The 26,180-nt window shown below is 43.5% G+C and overlaps 1 protein-coding gene across 2 annotated transcripts in view; it reads right to left on the reverse strand.

Annotated features, from left to right (window-relative positions):
* The window catches only part of LOC110973564 (PDF receptor-like), a 76,526-nt gene that overhangs the window by 12,268 nt on the left and 38,078 nt on the right, over positions 1-26,180 (reverse strand). For both annotated transcript variants that reach the window (XM_022224464.2, XM_022224463.2), the window contains exons 3-8: positions 11,199-11,309; positions 10,586-10,716; positions 10,245-10,348; positions 4,087-4,240; positions 3,253-3,406; positions 2,558-2,618 (exon numbers count right to left, since the gene is read on the reverse strand). In XM_022224464.2, coding sequence (XP_022080156.2) covers positions 2,558-2,618; positions 3,253-3,406; positions 4,087-4,240; positions 10,245-10,348; positions 10,586-10,716; positions 11,199-11,309 — 715 coding nt within the window. The remainder of the gene's footprint in view (positions 1-2,557; positions 2,619-3,252; positions 3,407-4,086; positions 4,241-10,244; positions 10,349-10,585; positions 10,717-11,198; positions 11,310-26,180) is intronic.

Genomic DNA, 26,180 nt, shown 5'->3' on the forward strand with positions numbered 1-26,180 from the left:
TTGAAAGTAATACAGTCGCACTCTTGGACATTCGTCCGCCAAGTAGGTTGTTTAAAGTTTCCTCAGTCACTAACAACAGTGGTCGTTATCTTGCTGGACGAGTCTGAACTTCAGTGCTTCACACGTGGTTAAGAGCGAAAACAAGTTTGCGAAATCTGCCGCCGCACTGCCACGCTTATAGCGTCCTTTGAGGGAGTTCTGAAGAACTGGCTTAGCGCCGGTAGCACTCAGGACCTGATGTCCCTCACCTCAAATACTCGACAGTGGAAAACTTTGAAGTTCTTATCTAGCTTTATTATTTTTAAAGATATGGGGCTAGACGGAGCTAGAATATTATAGCTGCGTATTAACACAACAACCGCGATTGGCCCCGTTAAGAGGGGGAGACTTTGTCCCTTTTTAGTAACTCCCCCGTCCTCGATTTTTTTATTAAAAAGAGAACTGAAGGGTGCAGAAGTAGCAATCTTCATCAAGCTGGAACACTATTGCAGAAATTCAATCTCTGAACGACAAGACACATTATTTACCGGAGCGTAGACTCTTCTTGGATCACCGCCCCCCCCCGTCCCCGAAAGCGCGTTGAACCCGAGGTTTGCCCGCACTCGAGCACCATCGTCACAGATGTACGCGGATCCGGACTTCGTCACTTACACGCTTTAGAATGGTTTTTCTGTGTTGACACGTTTACATTCACCAAATAACCACAGTCTATTTTCGGAGGAGTTTCTAATTTCACTCTATTGTCCACTGGAGCATAGGATAAGACAGAAAAAAATTCACTTTCAATTTGGAGGGGAAAACCTTATTTTGCACACTAGATTTGGCATACGAGTAATTTTACCACTTATTGTTTGAGTATATGTGACGAATAAACCTCTCTTTATAGAGTTAACGCTTTAATGTGTTTTGTTGTCTCAAAGGAATTCTTATACTTTGAACTGTTTGGCCTGTTAGGAAAACTGAGTGACTCAGTTTCATTCGTTCAATTCACAAATTAACTAAATTTAACCTGTAATTCATACTGGTCGGCCGTACATAACGACATGTTACCTTCAAGAAATTGCTGAAAAGTATCGTCTCGGAAACTGGCAGAGCGACAAATTCCGGAGATAACACGTTATCAAGCCATTCACCCTTTTTAGCAGTGTAGTATAGATCGACTGAAATTTCGGCTGACAACTTGTACAACAGCCACGCTGAATGAACACGATTATTTCTTTACCGGTCAATTCAACTGACGCCATAGTACTCAGGTGCCTGATCTCTGTCCGATAGCATAAAATCTCGCTAAATTGGCACAAAAGTCACGTGCGAGTCCCGGATTCGCGTGAGTGTCAACTGTGGAGACTGGCTCTCGCAGGCTGATGAATCCCCCAATGGGGACAATGCGTACAACCTGCTCTAATTAGTTCGTGCCTGCTCCCAGCATAATCCCAAAAAGCAAGTATTAAAACTTGAGTCCCCAGATACCTTTAATCGCCACTGGAATCACTTTCTGTCAGCCATTTTCACAGTGCCAGTATCAATTGTGAGACGATGAACTTCCAAACTCCACATAATCCAATCTGAGGGTACTTGTCTGCGGCCATGCACTTTATATCTTGCGTTGTTGTGGCAATTATTTCGTATCAAAGGCAAGGCCTTCCCCCCCCCATAATCCGTGCATCTTAACTGATACATCGATTCAGAGTCAGTGCGGTGAGGGAAAGGCAACGCACGTTATTTACACTTGGTGAGCACACATCAGCTGCAAATGGCCATCAAATGTGACGACACAAAGTTAGGTCTACAAATAAACCAGGGCATTTGATCAGGGCACACTGGGGTGCGTTTGACTAGCTCAAACCAGAGCATTTTGTGGGATGTACACGAGAGCGTTTGAATATCCGCTCCGAGCGCAACAAAAGAGGGCGTACGTGTGTTTGGTTTTTTTTAATGTTTTCTGTGTTTTTATTTCGGTAACGCATAAGCGCGCGTTTATAATAGAGATCAGTGGTGCGTTTGACGTGAAGCACGCTGAGTAAGCATAACAAATTTATTCCTGTTATGTGTGGTCTTTGCGTACACGCAGAACGCGTGCAAGAACCCGCTTGGAAAACTTACAACCACGTCTTTCTTTTGCAGCTTGGGGGTGCACTTCAACTCGGGGTGGATAGCCATCAGGCAATTCCCCATGTTTACATTGGGTCTCAAACTAAGCCTGTTCTGCACAGCAGTGTATTAAAACGATCCCACTGCACTGCGCTCACAATGCCAATGATTTCGGACTGAATGTGCACAAAAAATCACAAACTTTGGTACAGGCCAGTTTTAAGCGGCAGCATACCCCTTGGCATAATGTGGGTAGGCATCGACGTAGACTATTCCTGACTGAAGAAAGCGAGCACTACATAATGTCACCGCTCGCCCTGAAGCACTCCCCGAGTGAAGTGTTCTGGCCACGTGCGTGTACACCTCAAAAATGATTCATTACCTCTCGCACAAAACCCATCCTGGCACCCAGGTTCATTACTATTCACATCGTCACTACTTTTATGATTTAAAGATGATGGCTTACCTCGCCGTGCTGGTGTAATACATGGCTATAGCCCAGCTGATGACGATCGGGACCGGAAGAACTATTTGAAAGAAAAATTGCATTGAGACATAACTAGTGTAACTAACATGTTCTGCTCAATATGAAGTTATTTTCTTTCAATTATTTGAGCAGTGTGCTAGGAAATCCCATGAGCAAGGGAAACTGTCAGTGTGCTGAAGTAACGGATATTCGTTTGGCCACAAAATGACGAAAAGGTAAGGTTCTGGAACACTGTGTGCCTCGTGCACAGAAAGATTTCTGCAGGCTGTGAATGTCTGTTACCTTCGCTTGCACGCATGAGGATGAACTTGCCAGCGGTTGATTTTGAAATTTTGATTACTACCAAGTGTCTAAACTCGTCTGACATTTGCAGCAAAACCTTCGTCATATCTGACAGCCAGCTGTCAATGTCCAAAAAGGCCACAATTCTCTAGAGTAGTGGGTTTTCACCACGTTGTGACAGTGGCCACAACAAACAATACTTTCCAGAAAACGTCTTGGCGTCAAAGATGGTGAACACAAAGTGTTACGAGAGATGTGACGTTGAGTGCGAAGCATCTAGCGCGGGGACATAGATTCTATTGAAATAGAGGCGAGAGAGCGATTTCTGTTCCAATTTTCGATCAGCAAGTTAGAAACAAGCTGAGGCCAAGAAATGATGCCAACTTGCTTACGCCATCCAACGATGTAGTAGAGGAGGAAGCGGGGCTTGCCGAAGACGTTGGCAGACACCAAGCACGTCAGGTAGAAGCCCTCAATGAACATCCAGAAGAAAGCACACAGCCGGCCGTATTCGCGGATGGTCTCGAACGTCTCACACAGCACCGGCTGTGGGACACCAAAGGAAATGTGCCAAGACACTGATTAATCCGATTTCAATAAGAGTTTTGCATATACCCTAGGGGATTACGGTTTATACTCGTTTTGCCTTTATCAAGGCCCCAGATATAAATCGATGGGGCCAGAAGTATCCATTTCTTTTTGCTACTGACGTAGGCTAAATGTGTTCGTGTAAAACTACAGTGGGGCCGTTTTGAGACGATATGAGATCAGGAGAGCACGGCTTTGGCTAAATCATTTTGCTGAAATTGCATAACCTTTCAAATCGTTACACTGAGAATCACACATGTACCTGGCAAGCCACCTCTGGCCACGTAAGAGCACTACACGTGGTCAAACGGAAGGACCTCTTCAGGTTTTAATTCGCGTTTAGGTTGCAGCAAAAGTGAGTATTAATAAGTTGCAATAATATCCCCCTTGGGACCATTTTAAGCAGGTAATATTACTCATTCCAATCCCCAGCAAATTTGCGGGACATACTGAGTTCTACATTATTGATTTGGAATGGATACTTTTAGTCTTTCATATGAGTACGTTTTCTCGGTGTGTTCTAAATCTAGGGGGGCTTTGGAACATACCCCTGCTGCCGAAGGTTCTTCGGAGGGTTTTAATTAAGGGCTTATAATATTGCAGGGGGTTTTGAGCGAACGCAACAGACGGAAGCTTACAGTCAGATGAATGGTCTTGACGTCTATGTTCCCTTGATTTCTGTTGGTCTCCTTGTGTCGTCTGTCGGCCACCAGAATCACCTCCAGGGTCATTCGGATCAGGAAGGCTGCGAAGAAGTGCTTGTGAATCTTGATACGATTACAGTTCAGGCTCCTGAAATAAATAAAACAATGGAGAGATCACAGAGCCGTCACACAAAACGTACCTGTAAAGGCTGTTGTCCTATGAGCCCCGAGCTGGACCAAGAGAGGGCGTAATTTCCCTAGCAAAGGAGGCTCCTTTGGTAAGAACTGAACTTCGCTGGTTGACAAACTACTATGAAATGAACGCGTTATGGTTGCATCAATACCAACAGAAGGAACACTCCCAACCAACATGGCCCTTTTATTAGGGGTGTTTCTGATCAAGGTTTGACAACCAACCGCAAAGAACTGGTGTCCCATTTCTGCCAACATATAATCAGTGGATTATGTCACACCCCAAGTCAACTTTGCTCCTCTTCATCTGCTCATAGTATATAAATATTGACTGCTTCGATTGGCAGAGTAAAACTAACCTGCCTCGGTGATCCACGGGGCATTCTATTTTCTCTCGGGTTTGCCTCAGGAAAGTAATAATATGCTCCGTGGATCATCCAGGGAGGCTAGTTTAGTTAACCTCGAGATGAAGCAGTCAATATTTGTTTTTATAACACCTCTCCCACAGATTGTGCTTATTTCAAGCGATAAAACCGAGTAATTTGATCTGAATGCCCACAAGAGGTATGCCTATTTGAATGCGAAATTTGTTTAAAATCTACCAGCACTCTTTCCCAAACTACCTCTTTACGAAATGTTTGAACCCAGCATCGTGGCACTATCACTTTCGAATGTGCATTGCGAGCATACCAGTGCCGGTGGTCATGTGTAGAGTAATTTGGTTGCTATGGGTACATTACTCTTGTTGACATAGTTTTTTGACATAGTTCTTTTGGACGTGAAAAGCAAGACTGGCCGAAAGTACAGAATCTGTTGGTGATGTGTCATATAAAAATAATAATAATTTAGAATTTATAGTGCGCTCTTTCCACCGAAGTGATCAAAGGCGCATTACACTGAAAACTTATTTAAAACCAAGTACACACACAAAAAAACAATTTAAAAATCCAAGCAAACAAAAACTATTTAAAACCAAAGCAAATTATACAATAGTAATAGAGGAAAAAACAAAATTGCGGTGTCTATATGCTACTAACAGTTGGGTTGGCGTTGTGGTTTTTCCCTCCTTCTCTACGGTCTGGGTTCGAATCCCGGCTTGGTCCACATGTGGATTGGGTTTTCAGTCCCTACCTGATTCCGTGGTTTTTTTTTCTATACCAAGAATATCCCTCTAGGAATTTCCTCCTACCTCTAAAACTGTTAGTGCTTGTCATTGTGTCCTCTCCGCAGGTTTCTTCAGGCTTAGAGCAACCGTGCCGAGGGCACTTTTGAGGATTCCGTGGTGTCATTAGCAGAAATGATTAATAATAACTGGATACCAGACGACTGATGACTTGTTGTACCGTACTTTTTAATGACGAAACAAACGCAAACTTTATTTGAGCTTTTTTGAGCGTGAAAGTAATGACTGTTCCATAAAAAAACAGTAATGAATGGCTTTGGCCTTGAAATTTAAACACTCGGGATTTCACACAAACTTCTAAAGCCGGCCATCCGTCATACCGCAATGATCAGCGGCACTTGGAACAAGGACTCCAGAGCTTACAACCGAGAATTTCAATGTCACTGCGAAATTACTGACCAACTGGAATGACAAATCACCCGTTATCCGCTGATGACTTACACAAACAAGCCACGGATCCAACGACGGCGATAGTTAAAGCTGAAACTAATAAAACAGTATTTCGACCCATAACTGTCCCAAATTGGGCATCCATTTACAAAGCTCATAACACTACAACTGTCATTTCAATGTCTATGTATTCCTTTTGAAAAAAAAAAGAAATTTATTGCCAATTTTCAAAGCCATAACTGGGCCAGTAGCAACATATGAGTGTGGCACTAAATCGACTCTACAAGCCTGAAAAATCATTGCAAATCTCCATTTCAATTGTTAAGCAACACCATTTCATATCACCCATTTTTTATCATTTAAGTGTTAGCGATTTTTTCATCTACTTCCACGTTAAACGTGTCCAGGATTTTTTAAAACGCCTGCTGGCCCCAGGGAACCAACATTGAAACAGGATGATGCTACCATGTTCCAAGCATGATAGTCCAATAAGTAGTTGCTCCACTTTAAGCGAAAGGTGTTTTTTGCCGCTGGTGGAAATTAAACCAACCACCGTCCCTCGGGATGAGATGAAATTGCCTGTTTATTATTGGAAAGCAGCATCACTTAGATCCTTTCTCCGTTGCTTTGAACTTTTACGCAAGCGATCTTCTGGTTTCCAACGCTTAGTACTGCATCGATTCTAAGCGTTGCAGGACGGCGTGAATTTTAAATAATCTACCGTTCTTTGCTGTGGATTTAGCGGTGTTTCCCTTAAGTTGATCTAAAACAGAATCCGAGGGAAGGTCGGTCTCACAATAAGCTTTTCAGTTTCTAAACGACTCGGGAGGTGGGGATTTGCCACGAATAAGGGAACTCACCGATAATCAGTTGTTTTCGTCTGTTGGATTCGGACGACCCTGGGTAAGGTCGTCTTATGATTGGAAGCTGACTTCGATAGATTTGTGGCAGTACCTGAGGCAAGTGTAGTAAAATCCAGTACTTTTTCCCCACGGGTTTTTTTATTCAGAGCCACTGGGAAGTCCTTTCTATTTATTCTTAAATCTAAGAGCAGAGGACGGGTAATTGGGTTTCCCCTTCGCGGTGAAACAGAGTTTCACATGAGCGGCCAACCTTTACTCCATCGGTGTTTGCTTTTCAACATCGTTAACACTTTGCCCGTTACGAATTTATCACAGAGCTTCTGTGTTTGAATGTAATTTCCTTGAGATCCAGCCCTGCCCTCACATCGCTGACCGTTGAGTATACCAGATACTGTCCATTTTACAATAACCTTGACAAACACGTGCGATAAACGTTGTTCATGGGTAAACTTTTTAAACAACCCAGGGCCAGATCACTGGTCAACTGCTTATCATCAACTTGCACACGCAATACGGTGCCACAGAAACGACTCAAAGCGAGCATTTTAGCGAAATCCCATCGTCTCTGACGTTGACCGTTAGTCGCACCTGTCGTTGAGTTCATGGTCTCTGCCATTTCACACGATTACTTTCACGTGATGGCTCCTTCTGTACTTAATTAGGACAAAGGACTGTTAACCAGCGACAGGGCTGCGCCTGAGGGCCTGGTTGCTGATGGTCGACTAGATAGTCCAACTATGCATGGTTTGGGTGACGTTGATTGAACTACGGATTAATATGTGATCGTCCTCCAAACATGCCTGACATTTGTCCACGTATACCCCATATTCCTAACCTTGCCTGGAATGACTGGGCTGGAGTGGTGTATCCACTACTTGGCGTGACTATGCAACTCCAAAATCTATTCAGTCTTACCCGTTCTTTAATTCGAGAATTCTTATTTCTTTTAAATGGAATAGATCTGGCAATAAAAAGTATTTGCTTCGAGCAAGAGGTCGATCTCCATTTCGACTCGACGGCGGTGACACAGATAAACTGGTTGCTAGTCAAAGCAAGAATCTCCAAGAAAATGGATGACTTGCCCAAGATGCTGTCACAAGAAAGCGCGCTGAGAGGTACTAATTACCGGGGATTAGGACCTCGGTAGTTACAAACAACGGTTAAGGGATAGCGAAGGGGGCAAGAAGCGTGCAGTTCGCAGAAGCCAATCTCTCCAGCTGAGAGCGATGCGTTACCCCTATCAACGTTGAACGAGGCCGCCTGAGGTCTTGTGCGACGGGGGCCTGTACCTCTCAGCCCCGTTGGCGACCTCAGAAGTGGGGGTCGGGGGATTCCGGGGGGGGGGGTTGAAACGGGCTACTTGTCAAATTCTGGGCCGGCTCTATTACAGTAGTTCTGTCATACCAGTCAACTTGGCAGCTGACCGTTATCATTCAAATCATGCCCATCTGCAACTATCCCTAGGTAGGCGCACCTCTCTTTGTAATGTATCTCGGTGTTAAGCGTCCATACCGCTTTCTTTTTCATCCAAGTGCAAGATTTGATTTTAAAATGATTCGATTCGACCAATCTTAAATGACAACTTTGGTTTAAGTTTAAAGTAAATCGTGGGGTCTACTCTCCCAAAACATACGTTTCTCATCTTCTCGGTGTACCAGGCTTTCTGTCTACTTAGGTCTGTCTGAGGCACATCTGTCATCTGTTAAGAGAGATTCTGATATTTGCTAAGTTTGGAATATCGAAGCAATCGTTCTTTACAAACATGGGGAACTTTGGGATTTAATGGGCCCCAAAAGGCACCCAGAGAAGGCGCGATGTTCCCACACCAACGGAGGCTCCTTTGGAAGGAATTCCACCTCGCTGGTTCACAAACGACTTTGAGATGCATGTGTTGCGTACGCGTCGCCACCACCAAACTGCACACTCCCCATCCACATGGCTTTCCAACCGAAGAGGGGGTGCTTCTGCTCAAGGTGGATACGATCTCGGAAGTGAAACTGCTTCTAAGGCCCAGCCAGCGACTAGAGTAGGGAACCCTTCTAATCCATACCCGGTTCCTGTACTTCTTCTCTCTCACTTTACATTCCTAAATATAAAATCTCCTTCAAATCCAGACAGTGCCTCGAGGGCAACTTGTCTTCCGCGGGAAAACGACAGGCTGCGGATTTTTTCCCCTCTTACTTTCATCCTGTGGTTCTTGTTTATTCATACGACTGGGGGAAGAAAATGAAGCAAGGGGGAGCGAGAGACGAGCCGTGACGAAGCAGGGAAAATGATGAAAGCGTAGGGGGATGATGAAGCGTAACAGGCGGAGGGGCTGACGGGCCCGCGAAGACAGAAACGGGACGAACACAAAGACTGGCACAAAGATTCGCACCACTTCAGCTGTCACTGACTCGTTTTTTTTCCCCGGGACGAGGAGAAGTGCACGGTCTCGCACGCGGTGCACTATTTGTTCAGAACACAACCGGGTAGCGAAAAGGCATCCGTACAGTCCATACGGCCGGCTTGAAATTAATCGGCTGGGGCAAGACGGATTGGGAACAGTCGCCATCCTGAAAATACACCATCATTGGCATTCCCTTGGGGGGACCTTACTGAGGATGCAATGGGACTCTGGGCGTTTTGAAATGCTCCACGAGATGGATTTGTCGAAATTACCTACAATGCAAATACTACAACACTGCTACCGTTTGATGAATGAACAGGACGGGCATTTGATAGATATTGTATACACTGCAATGTGTGGCAATTTATCACCACTTTTTGTCGTGTTAACTAAAGATATGCCGTTTCGATTAAGCTCAGATGAAAGCAAAAATCTCATTGGAGATGAGGCAGAATGACGACAAGATGAGCAGCAGCGAGAAATAGAATGAGACTACACTTGGTATGAAATGAGGAGAACCTTGCAATTTGAAAAGACTTTGATAAGGTGATAAAGGAAGACACCAAGTAGAAGACAGGGAAATCAAGGGAAATATAATAAAGCATGACGAGAACAGAGATGAAATTATGCCCAAAAAAATGTCGGTGCTAACAGATGTGCTTCCTGGTACGAAATTGGTCGACGAGATTAGATGTGAGGACCAAGGGGATCAGACCTACATGGCGAAACTGGCACGGGGAATTAAAGACCACATGATAAGCATTCTGTTAAACGAAATGGTGGAAATCGTTAAACGAGAAACGACTTGGCGATGTAGAAGATCCAGAGATGAAGCTCGGTTTGGCGGTGTTGGACAGGACAAGGCAAGACGAGAGATTTAAAGTCCAGGTTTCATGAAAAGAGGCACGACTCAATAATACAAGATATACAACACAAATATAAAAGAGAATTAAGATGAAAAAAAATGACAGAAGGCTAACGTGAACTACGGTATGGAACCGGGAGGGAACCGATCACAAGACGATGGCGGGAGGTATCAAAGGTAAGCTTATCGAAATATCAAGAATACACTTATTCTGGTTTGTGCTCAACACGGACAAAGTCTCTCTCAAAATCATGTTTTTAGTTTACTCACCGAAAGGTTGAGAAGATCAATAGCGCCACCACCAGTGTAACCCACGACAAGCAGACGCCGATTAATCGCATGAAATTGGCACCTTGGAGAACTTCTAAATAAAACTGAAATAACAATAGGGAAATAAGCTAGACTTAACAGTAACCTTAAATTCATGCCAGTTTCATGTTTGATGTTAATAAAATGCGTTGCATGCGTTGTGGGTTGACGAGCAAGTCCTTATACGAAGCTTAAATACGTACAGCTGGAAAGCATACTAGGTTTCTGTGAACATATTTAGTTCGTCAAAACATTTTATTGACAGACATTCCACAGGACGATTAGGTACTTGGCTCTCTTACATCAATTTTCTCATCGGAAACGTCGTCATAGTCTGGTGTCCTGGTGGGAATACTCTTGTGGACGAAGCAATCTCTGTAAGTGCCTCCCGATTCCCAGGTTGCGTTCGCGCCACAGAAACGGGAAAGGCTGGCTGTGGTGCAGAGTGGGAAATAAAGGACGAAAATATACCAGATAATGATTGGCTTGCCATCTGTGATTGGTCAAATAATATTGGTTTGCCATCTGTGATTGGTCAAACTATTCTGTGATGTAGCATCACCATCAGTCACGTCATCAATCAGAGACCAAGTTAAGTTTGACCCCATCCTTAGTAATCTGCGACTTACTCGAAAAAGTGAGAGATCGTGTCAATCTATCCAAACATTGTCGTGGATAGGCAAGGTACATTTTTTCACAGACCACTGGTATACAACAGTGAGTGGATCCTTTTGAGCGAGTTCCGTCTGTACCTCTTTGCTTTAACCTGCACCAAAAGGGCACAATAACATTTGAAATAAAAACAAATACGGTTTCCACCTAAAGATGGTATAATATGCAAGGCACGATTTAGGATTCATAGAATAATTTCGACACCCCTCAAAGTTTTTGATCCCCAGTTCATGATGTGCTTACCATCGGGGTCGAACCAGTCGAGGTTAGGGCACTTCAAGACGACGGAGGAGTTTGCAGGAGTAGCCGGCCAGCACAGTGTGGTGTCCCAGTCCGGAGGACACATCAAGCTTTCTAAATTGGAAAGTATTGGAAAACGCAGTCAAATTTAGAATGCTGAATTCTCCTCGAAATCAACCGCCTCTCCAGGGCCAGTTTATTCATACTCAGCAAACACCAACGTGAATTTGCCGACAGTATACCATTATGTGACTGGCTCCTACGAAATGAATCTTAAGGCCATTTCACAGTAGGAGCATTTTACCTTTCATGAGAAAAAACTGAGATATTTGTTTGATGTACTACCCCTTCGGCAACCTGAAGAAAATAAACGATTAAGTTATTGAGGCAGACAATCTACTGTTAATTTAATTTCTGCAAGATCATTTTACAGTCCTTTAACTCAAAAAGGCTCTCGTATTTTCCGACTCATTTTGATAGGCTGGGTCACATGTATGTGCTCTAAAAACGTGACTTGTTCGAGCTCCTGCGGCACGTTTAAGAGGTTAGTCCTCAAGCTTAATTCTGGCACGTGAGTGTGTGACGCCCTTTCGTTCGCCACTTTTTGGATTTCCAAAAAGCTCAGGGCTCAAGGCGATGTCTGTGATCGCTGACTTTTTCCCAAGCGTTGAAGAATTTTTCAAAGCTGTAAATGGTGATGATCGGAAGGATATCGAGACATTTTGTGGTACACACTGTTTCTGGAGATATCCTATCAAATAGGACAGGAACAGAAGTGGAAACATATGCCATTGTTCAAAACCTGTCACGGTCCTTGATATCATTCAAAATATGACAAAGCCTTTATAAAGATGCACGGCCCAGTATTATCCATAACTAAAGTGGGAGTACACAAAGCATAATTTACTGTTATTATCTCATAATAAATTTCAGAACAAACTATTAATGTTTAACCCAACGGAATCTGGGATATGAGGACCTCTAAGCTACGTGTTCACTTTTCTCTCAGCAAGCCCCCCCCCCAAAAAAAACAAAGGAACCAGCTAGTAATGAATGTGACTTCGTTATCCTGTACCAGACAAACAAAATCAACCCTTAAAATTTTTCCAGCGGCTTGTTCTCGGCGCGTTCCCACCTACACTGAGTCGGCGGCACACACACACGCGGCAGTTCACCATCGACCCTAGCGCAGCCCAGACTCTGTCAATCGACGCTTCCTTCAAAGAGCCCTGCAACGCTCATCGCTCGAACCAGATTTTGAAAACAAGGGAAAAAAGAAAGGGAAGCCCTAAATGGTGATGGCCTTAATTTAATCTGCCACGTTGATTTTGTCCGCAGACTTTCTAGCATTCGCTCGACAGACAAGGTTGACAAATAGCTTAGGATCTGCGGTCTATTCAGGGAGGCTATTAATAGCATACCGGTACGCCTCACGACAGTCGATTATACCAAGTTGACGTACGGCCGTGGTGTTTAAAATGATCAGCAATAATAAACGCAATTATCGGTGATGGCTTATTTTGATAATCGTTGAAATAATATAATGTTTATCTTATACGACAAAGAGTGTTTCGAGATACTTGCATCGTGCTCGTGATTTTGAATCTGTTTTGGTCTTGAAAGTATTCAATAACAATTTTCTCATCAGTTTTTTTTTCCATTAACTGCAGGTTTAACAATTCACAATCCAGCTTCTATCAAATTCCTGTGTTTCATAGTTAGAAAACTAAGCCCGACGAAGAAATGAAAAAAACGAAAACATGAATTAACTTAACATCACTTGATGTTAAACTACCTCACACGGCTCGGTACAAAGGAAGGAAATCGGCAAACCAGATAACAACAGTTTGAGGAAGACAGATATTCATTGCCGTCTTTTCTGGCATGAAAAGTGTCCAGTCCAATTTCTACTGCTGTTAAGAAATCGTGGCTTTCAATGCTAGATGCCACTTTTTAAGGCCTGGCGGTAACATATTGACGTATTATGTGAAACGTGTGCCATCCTAATAAGCGAGGCTTACATCGATAGCAAGTGTTGAGCTGCTACAGATTAACAGAGTGTTGATCAACAGAGCTCCCCTTGTCCGTTATTTTTCCCCAATGCAACACAACGCTGTTCAAGCTATTTCGTGTTTCTGGAGTCGATTATAATGTATCACCGGCACACTTCCAACAGTGGCATTTACCCTTAAAAGCCGCGTTTGTTAATAACAGGGAGCAGCCAAATCAGGTGTAAGAGAGGTTTATCAACGCGCACTGAAAATGTTGAGTTAAATGTGATATCTCGTTATATTTAGAGGAAAATTTCAGAATTGGTATTATCCGCTCCTAAAAATAGTGGATACGTTAACGGATGCCACTTTAACTTGGACTCCAGCAATCACAGTGTGGAAAAAAATCTGTGTGTTAAGCTCGACGTTTCATCCTGGATAGCTTATGCCAAACGAGTCGCCGATCACAGGCCCACGATCAGGGAAACACAGCCTTTCAGACATTGCAAAAGGCATTTCATTTAGACGCAGACACCAAATTTCTGTCATCTATTCTGAATGTTCTTGGAAAGAACACAATCAATACTCAAGACGACGAAGTCTCCAGCCCTCAAAATTTCCTAATAAACATGTAGTCAGTCGTGTATGTTTTTTCTGGACCTTTTGTGTGCAATTATTGCCTTGCAAACCTTAAGACCAAAAATGTAAAAGCATAGACCTCTTTGAATATCAAGTCATGGATTTTGTTGTAAAAAATGCAGACTTTCTCAACCAAAGGCAAAGGGCGCATTTGTACACACGTGATACAACTTGAAGTATTAAAGGAGAAGACAATTTCAAAGGCGTGTCTCACTTGATCTTTCTCGGACAACCATGTCTATACTTATCTTGTAATTCTTTCAATTCCTAACTAACCGAAACTCTAGACACACAGAAACTGCTTGGTCATGAGCATTCAGATTTATACACAATTCGTCATCATCCATAGCACTGTCAAAAATGTAAAGAAAAGGAACCATCTGTAGTGATATTTTTCATCTGTTTCAACGTGATCATTTAAATGAAAAGACTGAAATAAACCACTTTATAATTATCCTTAATACCTTCTTCCCCATGTGTATTAAGAACGTACAGATACAGAGGTTGACATTTAACCTTAAATGACATATTACATGAAGAGGTAGGTACTTGTGAAGAGAAAATGAGCATCGGAAGAAATGAAATCAACCTTCAAAGCTTTTCATTTGGCTGTCTATTTTAGTTCAAGTATCAATGTTTGGGAAAACGTGTATTTACAGCTTTGGAAATATTGCTCGGGGGTAGTTTTGAGCTTAACTTCCCCACTTTGCCTTATGTAGCACAAACCAAGAGATGTTGGGCCCAAAATACATGAATGTCCGCATGTCTTTCTTATGAGAATGAAACTCTGCCGAAAGATTTTGACAGGTTTCATCCTCAATGACCGAGCCGTATCTGTCAAACAAGAGCTGCACCATGGATAATGAACTAAGAAAATCTCGGACAAACGACATGGGAAAGAAAAACATCAACAGAGCTCCGGGATCGGGATCTGTCAAAGCGCGCTGATAAAATCACTCGGTGGCGGGGCCATCAAGGCGAATTTCCGGCCGAAACGGGGCCAATAACTACCGAGCAAAGTCCAACATGAAAAGGCCATCATCCAAGAATCAGTCACTTTCTGATTGACTCAAAGGAGAGCGTCTGTCATAATACCCGTCATTCGAGATTATTTTGGGGCTGACATTCCGGGGTCCAGTTGCTCCAATATAAACGAATGGACAGCGCGGCACGTCATGAAACTGCGATCCCGCAATGACACTGAGTTTACTTTCAGCAGTTTTCTGGCGCCAAATCTCGTTGGTCGTTGCCTTAATAATGGACCAAGCAATATCGACGAGAAAAGTGAAGAAGTTAAACTTCCACGATGCTTATTTCCCGACGAAGTTACTGCCAGAAACAGAAGAAAATAAAAGGCAAAATGCAAAGAGACGGTTGGATCATTTTCATTCAAAATCCTGATCAAGCTTGTTTCAAAAGTTACTTGGTGGAATCCCATCCAAAAGAACCCTACACTTTTAGTTTTCGAGACCCTGAATAGCAGGCGGTCATGAACGTGTTTGCACCACTGAACCCGCATACCGGTTGAAAGCAAAATCAAAGCTCTTACCGGATTCGTCACCGGAGGCAAACTTACAGCAAAAGAATCGGTTTTGATAATATTTGGCTCACTGTGGTGACAAAACTTTCATCGTGTGGGAAAGATTTTGCCATCGTATTCTATGCCTCTGGTCATAACGACTAAAAACCGATTGCACCAGCTACGTCACGTGACACAGCGTGGGTATTAAACATCAACAGACGTGGCGTCCTCCCATAGCAATGTGGTCTTTTTTAAGTATTGTTTATAAAAAATAAAGCCAATTTTCTGTATAGCACTCAGCACACCAGTAGTCAGAGAAGCGCAGCCACTGTAAACTTTTTTTTTGGTAAAGAGCACTTATGACACACTTTGCCGTGTTTGTTGATGTTCAACACCCACTTTAAGTCATGTGACTTACTGGTTGCGATCGGCTTATTAAGCCCATGCTAAAACCTGGTTAATAATTTACGAAAATGCAAAGTAAAATTGACCGCGCGCAACATTAATTGGCGAGCAAAGAAATGCGGGATTTCAAGACGTGTTCCAGTTTTGCAAATCAGTGGATTGAAACATGGCAGGTTGAATATAGTATGAACACCCTCAGATGTCAGATGAAACAGTCTTTTGAGGTGGTTTGTAACGTAACAATTTAGGCTCCATTCCTGATTTGTTTAGTAAGTGGCAGGGTCCCCTGTCTCGTAGTCGCTGGAACTGCAGGGAGAATTACAGTTCAGTTTAAATATATAATTACGAAATCCCAGTGGTGTACATGCTTACTGTGTGGCTGTTGACCCTGGCCTAGTATACGTGTGAAACATTTTGCAATCTCCGATCAATCCTTTCTCAGAATGCATGTGCAAATATTTAAGACGGGATATCGGCCCAGGCTGGTAAAAGAGACAACGTAATTCGGTGGGCGCTTGCCCTCCTCCGTACCCCCACAAAAATAAAACTCCGTCCCCTCGATCGCCCGGACGTGAGGCCAGCTGACGAAATCTAATTTATCCTGGGTAAACAGTGTCAGGGCCCCCGGGATGATATTTGGACAGACGCGGCTGTTCGCGGCATGACGGCACTGCGCGGACAACACGGACGAGACAATTTGCAAGCTATTTCTGCCATCCGTGGTATCCCAGCGCTCGCACGTGTGTGCGTACGAGTGAGAGCAGACATCTGGCAAAGTCACGTCAACACTGTCGTCTTTTCGACCGAAATTTTTCCTCCCGGAAAACCCGTTTGCATCTGCAACTCTGGCTTAGTGTCAACATGAGAAAGTGCCTTTCGTGGTCCTAACCTGCCCTTTGCAACGAGGCTTGCGCGCCATCTTTGGAATTCCTAAAGCTGAGTGGGCAAAAGAATGGATATTTTCATTTCTTCATTCTTGATTCGCATTCCGACATGCACGTGACACGGTGACAGAATCGATGCCAAGCATTACTGTCGATGGGAGCTTTGTGCGGAGTTCAACTTATCGACGTCATTTCAAACATTTCAAAACATTTTCACGAAAGCCATTTGGCTGGTGCAAGATCAGCGCACGCACCTTTTCACTCGCAGACAGCTGATAACAAACATTCGGCTGAAATGGGGGGGGGGTAATTAATCATGAAAAACATCAGGAGATCTGCTCACTATTCATTGTTAGCTGTTAAATATCAGCTTCTTATCAGCCTAATTCCAGAATCAATCCATAATCTCACGTCCTATGGGATAACAGAATTTTTGAGTGGGTCTCATTGCTGTAGAGGGGTAATTTTTGTGGAGACGCCAAAGAAATTCACAACATGGGTAGTTTCCAGGTATTTGCATCCTAACGAAGAAGACAGAAATAGATCAAGTAACGGCATACAGAAGCCATTTCTATTGCCTTATTTGATTCGTAAGTGTAGCTTGAGTAATCATAACATACAGTGCTGTGTCCTTATTCTGTTTTTCAGCAGAAACCAAATATCGTGATCACACTTTGGGTGCAGAAGTGGCCGAAGCCAGCATTTTTTTTGGGGGGGGGGTCTAAATATTGCCCCCACTTCAGTAGCTGCACAGGCACTTTAGTAGTTCCTTCTCTGCGAAAAGCATCAACCGATCCGGGTTTAGTAACCAGAGTCGTGACTCTCCGTTAACTTAAATGATTTGGGTAATGTAGGAGTTGTCGAGAAACCTGCACGGACGACGTGCTGCTGGTGGCACACGTTCGGCGAAAATCAGGCAAGATCGACCCGAGGAAAACAAACATGCTATTGCAACGGGACAGCACTACGCCGCACCTGTGGGGAGAAGTGCTAGGTTATGGTCTCGATTCTAGTCATCCTATTAAAGCAGCCACACGGCGAGAGATATTGCACGAGGGTGGGACTTCGGGACAATTCGCCCACCGTATTGCATGATTCTGCCTCTTCAGTTGCCAGACACGCGCTTTTGCAAGTCAGTTTGGCCCATTTTTTTCGATGCGTGCTTTGCCAGTACATGCACATGGCCTAGGCTCTTACTTCGACTCCTGGGAACGATGGGGTATGTAGCGCCCTCTCTAGCCCACCGATCTGATAATTCAGGACGAAGCTCACAGATGTGAGCCTCGTCTACGACGACATGGTGCACGGGGCATAACTGGCATACTCGAGGTATATTTTCTATCACCGAGTCGAGTTCGCGCCAAGGTGTGTGCCTCGCATACAAAGTCCCTTTCCGCGAGGCAGTTTGTTTCAAGTTGAAATTTGCATGCACTCGCGCCCGTTGACGGCTGGCAACCGAATTTGCAACTCGCCAGCGGACTAACCTCATCACCAAACCAGGGCGATGGTATTTCCAGAGGGGACTTAACACAAAACTGATTCCTTCAAGCATACAACCTCGTGGCGCCACAATAACTCCTCACACCGGTCATTTTCTAGATAGGGAAATCTTCCCCGGCTTATCCCGTTTGATTATGGTGGGTCTGTTCACAGTTTCCGGCTGCTCAAGTTCCTTTTTCCACGGCATGATTGTGTCAAGTTGTCAATTTTAATCACTTTGTTTCACTGGGCTTTTAAAGGAACCAGGTAATGGGGTTTTATGAGCTTCATTAATAGGTTGCGACTACATTCCACCTCCTCTGTAGCAGTAGAAGGGAGAAATCTCAACATATTTGATTTTTTTGCAAATGAAGATTCCAATGCTATAGTCATGAGCAAAGCGTGATGTAATTATAGGGAGAACAGGAATATGAATTACGTATAGGACCTAATTTTCATGTTAAGATGCTTGTTTCGACAAAAGTAGTGGTCAAAATTTCTTCAAACAATGTCGGTGGATGAGTTGTAAGGACTGATTTTGTGGGGGGTCTGTTCTAATTCTCCTGGCAAAAAGTGCCTTGTATGACAACATCGAAATAGCGACCTAGTGTATTCGTTTATGAAAGAACTGTCTAAGAATAAAAACAACACCTCTTTTCCACCTCCAATTAAAACAAGTATTTTGATCTTGTTTGTAATTTTGTAACATATCAGTAATATGCATGAAAACAAGGTGAACTGAATGTCTTCTTTACGCTTCTTTTTAAGTGCAAATCCCATTTAAAGCTAGCGTGATCTCTTGACAGGCTATCTTGCTGTTTTTATGCATGAAGCATGATTGCAAAGCCGATGATTCACGCTTGTTTATAGGGGAGCTTTCAAAAAAACACAATCTTTTTTTCTCTCTTTTCTTTTACAATTTGCTTGCAGAGACACTTCTTGGGAGTGCAAAAGTTTTGATTTGCTTACCAGATTTGTAACGATTTGACATTTTTATGCGTCCAAAGTCAAAGGGGTTTGGCGTCTCGACTTGACTAGCACACAAAAATTAAGCGACTTACAGCAACACTGAAACCTGTACATTACACCTCTCTTGGAGGCACACGTAAACATCTTACGGATGTGTACTTATACTTCAATTCGAATCTATGTACAGGCCAACCTCTACCCAGTCTGTGTCCCTCTCATGTCTGGGTGTATGAATATCAGTGGTTCAAATCGTGGCACGCCAACCGTGACTCGACTCGACCTTCTTGACGACCAGTCATCATTATGACACGCCTGCCATTTCCTTCAATATATCACTGTCGTGCTTTCACCAGAAGACGATAAAGCATGTTCTAAAAATAATCGATTCAGGTTGGAATCAGTAGCATTCAACTATTTTTAATTATGCCAACATCACACCATACTTTTTTCATTCAAATACAATTTAGGTTGGCCTTAAATTTGTAATTCTGTGACGTGATTCGCCGCCCCCAAGTAAGGTCAGCACAAACGCTTCTTGATATTAATTTGTCACACAAGGTCAAACAACACCCAGAGATCCCGAGCCAGAATTCCTCTCGCAAGGTGAAGAAAAGAGCAGGCCTCGACAGAGGGAGAATCAGCTTAATACTCAACACACGCAGCCTCCATCAATTATTGACCACAAGCTGAGAGTAGACACTGTCTTCGCAATGAGGCCAAACGGTAAGTATCCTGTTTTGTTTTTGTTTTTTTCTACAACTGCGGCACTTGATCTCTCCAATCATCGACACCTCATCTTCCTTGATCGCCCTCACCTTGGGACTCGTGCCATTTCATCCCTCCCATTTTGCTGGTGTTTCAGCGCTGGCGATTAAAGGCTTTGGCCACCGAATAATCCGGTTGCCAGGGGAGCGGAGAGTCGCGACGCTGGCCGATGTGATCACTATCAAGGACGAGATAGCCTTGAAGCACGCCTACAGTGCTCTGAAACTGTAATCCTGCACTGAACAAAGCGACATCTCCTTCGTCGACCGTAGCCTTATTCTCAGGGGCCAGTACTGGCAAGATAAAGATGACCGACCCATTTTTCAAATACCTCTAGTCTTGGGAGGGAAGGTTACCCATTAACACAAATAATCTGGAGCATTTTTAGAGAAGAAGAGTCGCCAGGATTAGGAGTCAATCTCTGAAGGGAAATGAGAAAACATGTGTCGCAGATTAGGATTAATTGAAAGCATATATTTATGACAGTACCAGGTGTGCCGTTTATATTTGACTTTCGTCGGTTGAATTGTTTTGACAGTTGTAACTGTCAGCCCTGAACTTGCCCTTGACACGACGAATTGATTTAATTTGTAAGAAATGTAAACCACTTCGGCGAAACTACGTTTCTTAATCGGGATTTTGAAGTAGATTCCTAAAATATACTAATAGATTTGTGGAGAATTAACCACTTTGCTGTGGACTCATTTTGTTGCGGGCATCGGCGTTCTTAACACGCAATTTCGCACCACAGTGGTCTCTATTATAAAGTGTAACACTCCCCTGTCGGAATGCTAAGTACCATCGAGATAAGAGTGGTTTCGCAACTTAAACTACTGACAAGCACATTCTGCTCGCGCAAGAAACCCACCCTAACCAATTCCCACTGAACGTGCACAGCTATCTCGCAAACCGTGGCAAATTGTCTGTGAGTGGAACGGACCTAATTGCTTTTTTGCTGACCGAAGGCATTATTTTATAAGCGATAAGTGACCTGACTGAGATCGTGTGTGCATAGTTGGCAAAGACCAGGAGAGCATAACTAGGGAGAACAGCAAAAGCAACCCCAAACGACATTGAAACGACAATGTGAACGACAAAACATGGTTAAGGAAGGTTCATGCTTCCGTCTGGCGAATGCACAAGACAGTCAAATTTGACGTAAAAAAATTGAGTGGAAATGTGATCGCCTTTTGCTAAATAGCCAATTTGCTTGGTCTGACATCACAGAATTCCGTTCGTATTTTCCTTTGCGCGAGTATAAACCAGTTCTTATCCATTACCAGAGTTGTAAATGCGATAAAAAAAAATATCAAAGGAAATTGTCTGGGTTGAAAGGTGGAAGCATAAAAAATGATGCTGACAGCGGGCAGTTTGCGATTAAGATAAAAAAGAGGAACAAACCGGTATATATTTTACATTGTGTAACAATAAACACGATAATAAAAACACTTATTTAATCACTATATTTGATTCACCATATATTTGGTTCACTACGGATCACTAATGCCGTCCCCATATCAACTTTTTCCCCGCCTGTTTGGGCTGAAATGTGAGATTATTACTCACTGAGAATGGGATTCTTTAAAGCGTGACCAAATACGGACGTAAAAGCGAATGTTGATGGCATGTAATGAAATAATGGAAGCCACAGATTCCGGCTCCAGCATGTGCTATATACGATTCACAGCAACCTTGAGAGGACAAAATATCCTCCGTCTCGAAGCGTGGAAGTGTAGGGAATATCCGGCTAATATATCCCCCAAATCCTGCATGATTTCACACTTCTTAATAACAGAGGGATAACAGACACCTCGAGTTCGATTTCAAGTAAAGTTCAATGGCATTTCCTCTTGCACAAATTCTGGGGGGAGTCTCATCTTCCAAAACGAGTCTGTGAGCGGGTATCAAGGACGATGCGTGGGAAAACTGCCACTGAAAAAATGCATCCTTAGATGCGGTAAATACGGCTTTAGTGCATGTATTTTGTATTTATACCCTTCGCCCTGATACAATTTCGACAACTTACCCAAATTGCAATAAAAACAAGGGATGGTAAAACGTAAAAATGCGGCCACTTAATCAAACTCAGAGCAGCAAACTTAATGTTTGTCGGTACCAGGTTAATGCATACATTAAAGTCGAAGAGTCTGCGTCAACGATTCTGAATTAATGGAGCCTCATAATCTCTTCTTTTGTTTAATTTCCAAAGAGCGTACAACATAAAAAATTGGATAGAATTAGATCTATCTTAAGTAATCCAAAGAGGTACAAGATCCATTCGAAATGGGGCGTAATGTTTAAACAATTCTGCAATATAGTAATGATGCACTATTTTACCGTCGCAGAAGAGTATTTGTATCAGATTTTCTAGATAAAGCATATGAGAAAGTCAGGGTACAAACATTCCTGTGGATTTAAGAGTTTTCAGGGAGCTATTACGCACCATTGGCCTTGTTTTCGATCTGCTGAAATTGGTTGCAAGATGGATAAACAAGTCATAATCGTCTTGAGCCGGTTTCAGGTCTAAAGTTCATTTGCAGCGGTATATTTTTTGTTAAATTGTGACGACAAGCTCGGCCCATGTTTCTATCTTTGACTTTCCCAGGGATCGGAGGAGCACTAACCCGCCGATTTCCGGGTGATCATCCGTCCTAAATAAGGTGGATGCCAGGGTCACGCGATAGAGCACGCGTGCGAAGGGGACTGGCGCATCTTCTCCCTATTACGAGCCCGGCCATTCCGCTCGCGGGCCCCCGACTCGAAAGTATCTCGCGGAAATGAAAAGCTTTCAACCAATTTATCAAGGAGAAACCGCCCGAGCCTCAATAGCTCCCTTCGAGGAAGGCAAATGCTGCAATACCTTCCCGAAGATAGGACGGAACAGACGACTATATGGTAACTAAATAATGACATGAAGTTATATGGACTTGCTTTTAGATAAATATCACCGATCTGCTTGAATGGAATTAGAGTACGAAGTGAAGATACAATCGGATATAAAGACTAAATTCTCGAGACGAATAAGGTAATCATTGTGAAATGTTTTTGAGAAGTTCACAAAAGGGCTATTCAAAATTGATTGGAAGAGAGCTTTTCGCTGTTGCCAATCCTTTAAGGTAATCTGATTAAGTCGCTGCTGAATTTCTCTTTGTTGACAATCTGTACTTCTCTGGATGCTCCATTTTAGGGATAGCGCACGAACGGTGTGAGCTACCGGCAGCCAAAATTTCATTTCATCTTTTTTACCGCCAACTTTTCAAAATGCCCAACCGACACTGACGCAAAACTGACGAAGAATCCAGGAAAGCTCGCACGTCCTTTACACAAAAAAGCTGCGCTGTTCGGGCCGGTTCATACGTAGTGCGAAAGCGAACACAAACGCAAATTTTTGACGTCAGATCAAGTATTCGCGCTGCAAATTCGCACGACCTGAAACTTGCTCAACTCGTGCGAATTTGCAGCGCGAATTTTACAGCGCGAAATGTTGCTGGAAATCTTTCGTGGCGTCAAATTCGCTTCGCTTTCACCTTCGGCTGTAGTTGTGAACACGCCTTTATACAAGTTGTGAGATACTTTTTTTAGGTTCAGCCAATGCCTTACGGCACGTGACCGCCTCATACTGACGGCGCCCGAAGTGACGGTTGAAGCATTGTTCTTCTTCTTACAGGTTGGCGAGATCCTGTCGCTATGACTGCGAGCACCGTGAATTTCCTCTCATCCCGTGCACAGAGCTGTCTGGAGGGGTGGGAAGCCTGATAACTCAAGACTTTCTCTCGCACGTTTACCTTTAAGCATCCTAAAAAGGGGACCTGATGAAAAAAAGCAAGTGCTTTCGGAGGACTGCTGCAATGTCGTTGTGAGGCCCTCTGAAGGAAGTTAATTCGTCAGAAAAAAGGGGGAAACCCACCAGTAAATCAAATACAAATAACCACCTTGAAGTAGATTGAAGTGTGTAAAATTGTTGACTTATCTGCACTGACGTTCCCCTGCTCTTGCCAATATTCCGTCCAAACATCATAAATTGGATATTAATGATATGATACGAGGAATTTCTCTGTTTGTCTCGGCCAACTTTCGAAATGATTGAGATTTTCTTCTTCTTTTTTTCTGGTGGCACATGACAGGACAAGAAGTTTCATGCGGGTCGGTGGAACGGATGGATATTTCTTCCACAGGAATCAATAGTCAAATTAATAAACTCAGTGAAAATTTTCGTAGCGCAAATTTCCTACTCTTCTTTCCAGAGAGTTCATTTTATCCGCCTTGAGCAGAAGCACCCCATCATCAGTTGAGAAATCGTGTCAGTCGGGAGTATTCATATTGTCGGTAGCGATGCAACCATGACGAGTGGATTTCCTGGTCGTTCGTGGACCAGCGAAGTTCCGTTCCGACCAAAGGAGCCTCCATTACTAAGAAAATGGCGCCCTTTCTTGGTCCAGCTCGAGGTCGATTACATCAGATCCCGGTCTGTTCGTTGATTCGAAACGTTGTGACAACGGGAGATGGGTAAAACGGGGAAGAAAGCAAGATAGAAAGGTCATGCGGTCCGAAACATATTACCCAGATACGGGAGGAACAGCAGGGTCTCCAACTATGTACAACGCGAGAGATCTTCTTACTTGTTTTGGTTTTAAAGTTTCGAGCGGTTTGAAGCACTACAGCTAACCAATCCTTTCAAAAATTTGTAAGTTTTCTGATTGAACATTCTGTTATAGGCCTTCATTCCTCTACCACCATTTGACTTTTAAAACAAGCTGTCACGTTATTATACTTTAAGGATCATAAAAATTACTAACCAGATTTGTCAAATTCAAAAATACGCGGTCAGAAACCCATTTAGTAGATACTTCGAGAAGGCCCTGTGCACACCTTTTGCAAATTGTTACGGCTGTGTAACAATTTCCCACAGCCAGTGGGAGCCCATTCAAACAAGATAGGTCGATGTGCTGGAATTCTGCAAACAAAACGCTCCCGCAAGGCTGTTTTTGCGACTGTCTGTAACACTAAGTCAACATTTCCCCTGAGCCCCCTGCGTAAGGCAACCCGCAGCAGGCTGTGTCAACGCTCCACACGTTGAGAAGTGACGGTGATGCAAGGGTGGCTATCGGTTTGTCATCATTGGAGGACGGCATTCAAAGCCAGGTGATGTGGGGACGTTCACCTCTCGGTTCAAATAGAAAACCTGTCAGCCGGAATACGGGACTAGTCGGAATGAGAGTATTTCCTCGAGAGAGCAGGTAACTTCAGTATCAAGTATACGCAAGAAGAAGCTGAACTAACTCTCTTGTGAGCTGCATTCATTTCGACCAATCAAAAGAAGACGGTGAACAAATTCAACCAATTGGGAGTTTGCAGAATATTGAGGCCTATCTGTGAGCACGGGTTCAACACTCTGACCAACTAAATGGTGTGGGAACAGTGGAATGGTTAAGTGAAACTGACAATCAGCAAAAGCTGGACCAATCAGAGCTCACTGTCAACAATTGGACCAACCAGTGCGTCAGAATTCAACAAGCGCACCAACGAGAACGGTGACTTTCACAAACTCGACCAATCACAATCTTGGAAAGCGTCCACATAGGGACAGGTGCATCTGAGGAATCGACAGGACGGAAAGACATGTAGTGCGGAATTAATAACAGCTTATAATCTTTTTTTAAACTTAATACTCCTACCATAACAGTACATCCACCACGTGACTAAAAACCTTCGTGATTGATAACGCGACGTTTGGGGTCATGCACTGATTTCTAGTTTTGTTTTTACTCTTCAGTACCTACAGTCCGTCCAGATTAGTCTCCTTTAGTCGTTGACGGATAGGGCGCAAGCAATTAAAATCCAGCGCGGGCCTCTCTGATTTCAAGGGAGCACCGCTTTCTCAGCCGGCACGACGCCGGCGGTAGCAGACAGGCACCGTCTCGCTCGGCCAACCTCCTGTCACATCCTGCCTTAGTCTCCTTATGATTCTGTAAGAAAACTCCGCAAGATCTCCATGATTACGAGATGCTGTACTTGATACAGAAACAGACATTTCCGTCGGACACTCGACACTGGGGCTTACGTCTCAACCTTTGGGAGAACTGTCGCTTGTCCGAATCACCATTAGCACGGTGCTCTGGTATCGATTAAATGCCATTGTGTAGCGTACATCCCGAGACGATCAGATATCGGCTGATTATCACGCATTTTGCATATTAGTGGTTTACTGACATCCGCGTTTCCAAAACAGAGACTACTTTTATTTCCATGGGTGTGGGAGAAATGAAGAAACTTGACAACAGTCGTTCTGTACCAAAAACAATCTTTAAATAACCGTAGTTTAACCAGTAGT

This window comes from Acanthaster planci, linkage group LG17 (genome assembly GCF_054643075.1).
Source record: "Acanthaster planci isolate LZ-2023a linkage group LG17, COTS_SCS, whole genome shotgun sequence".
NCBI classification, from domain to species: Eukaryota; Metazoa; Echinodermata; class Asteroidea; order Valvatida; family Acanthasteridae; genus Acanthaster; species Acanthaster planci.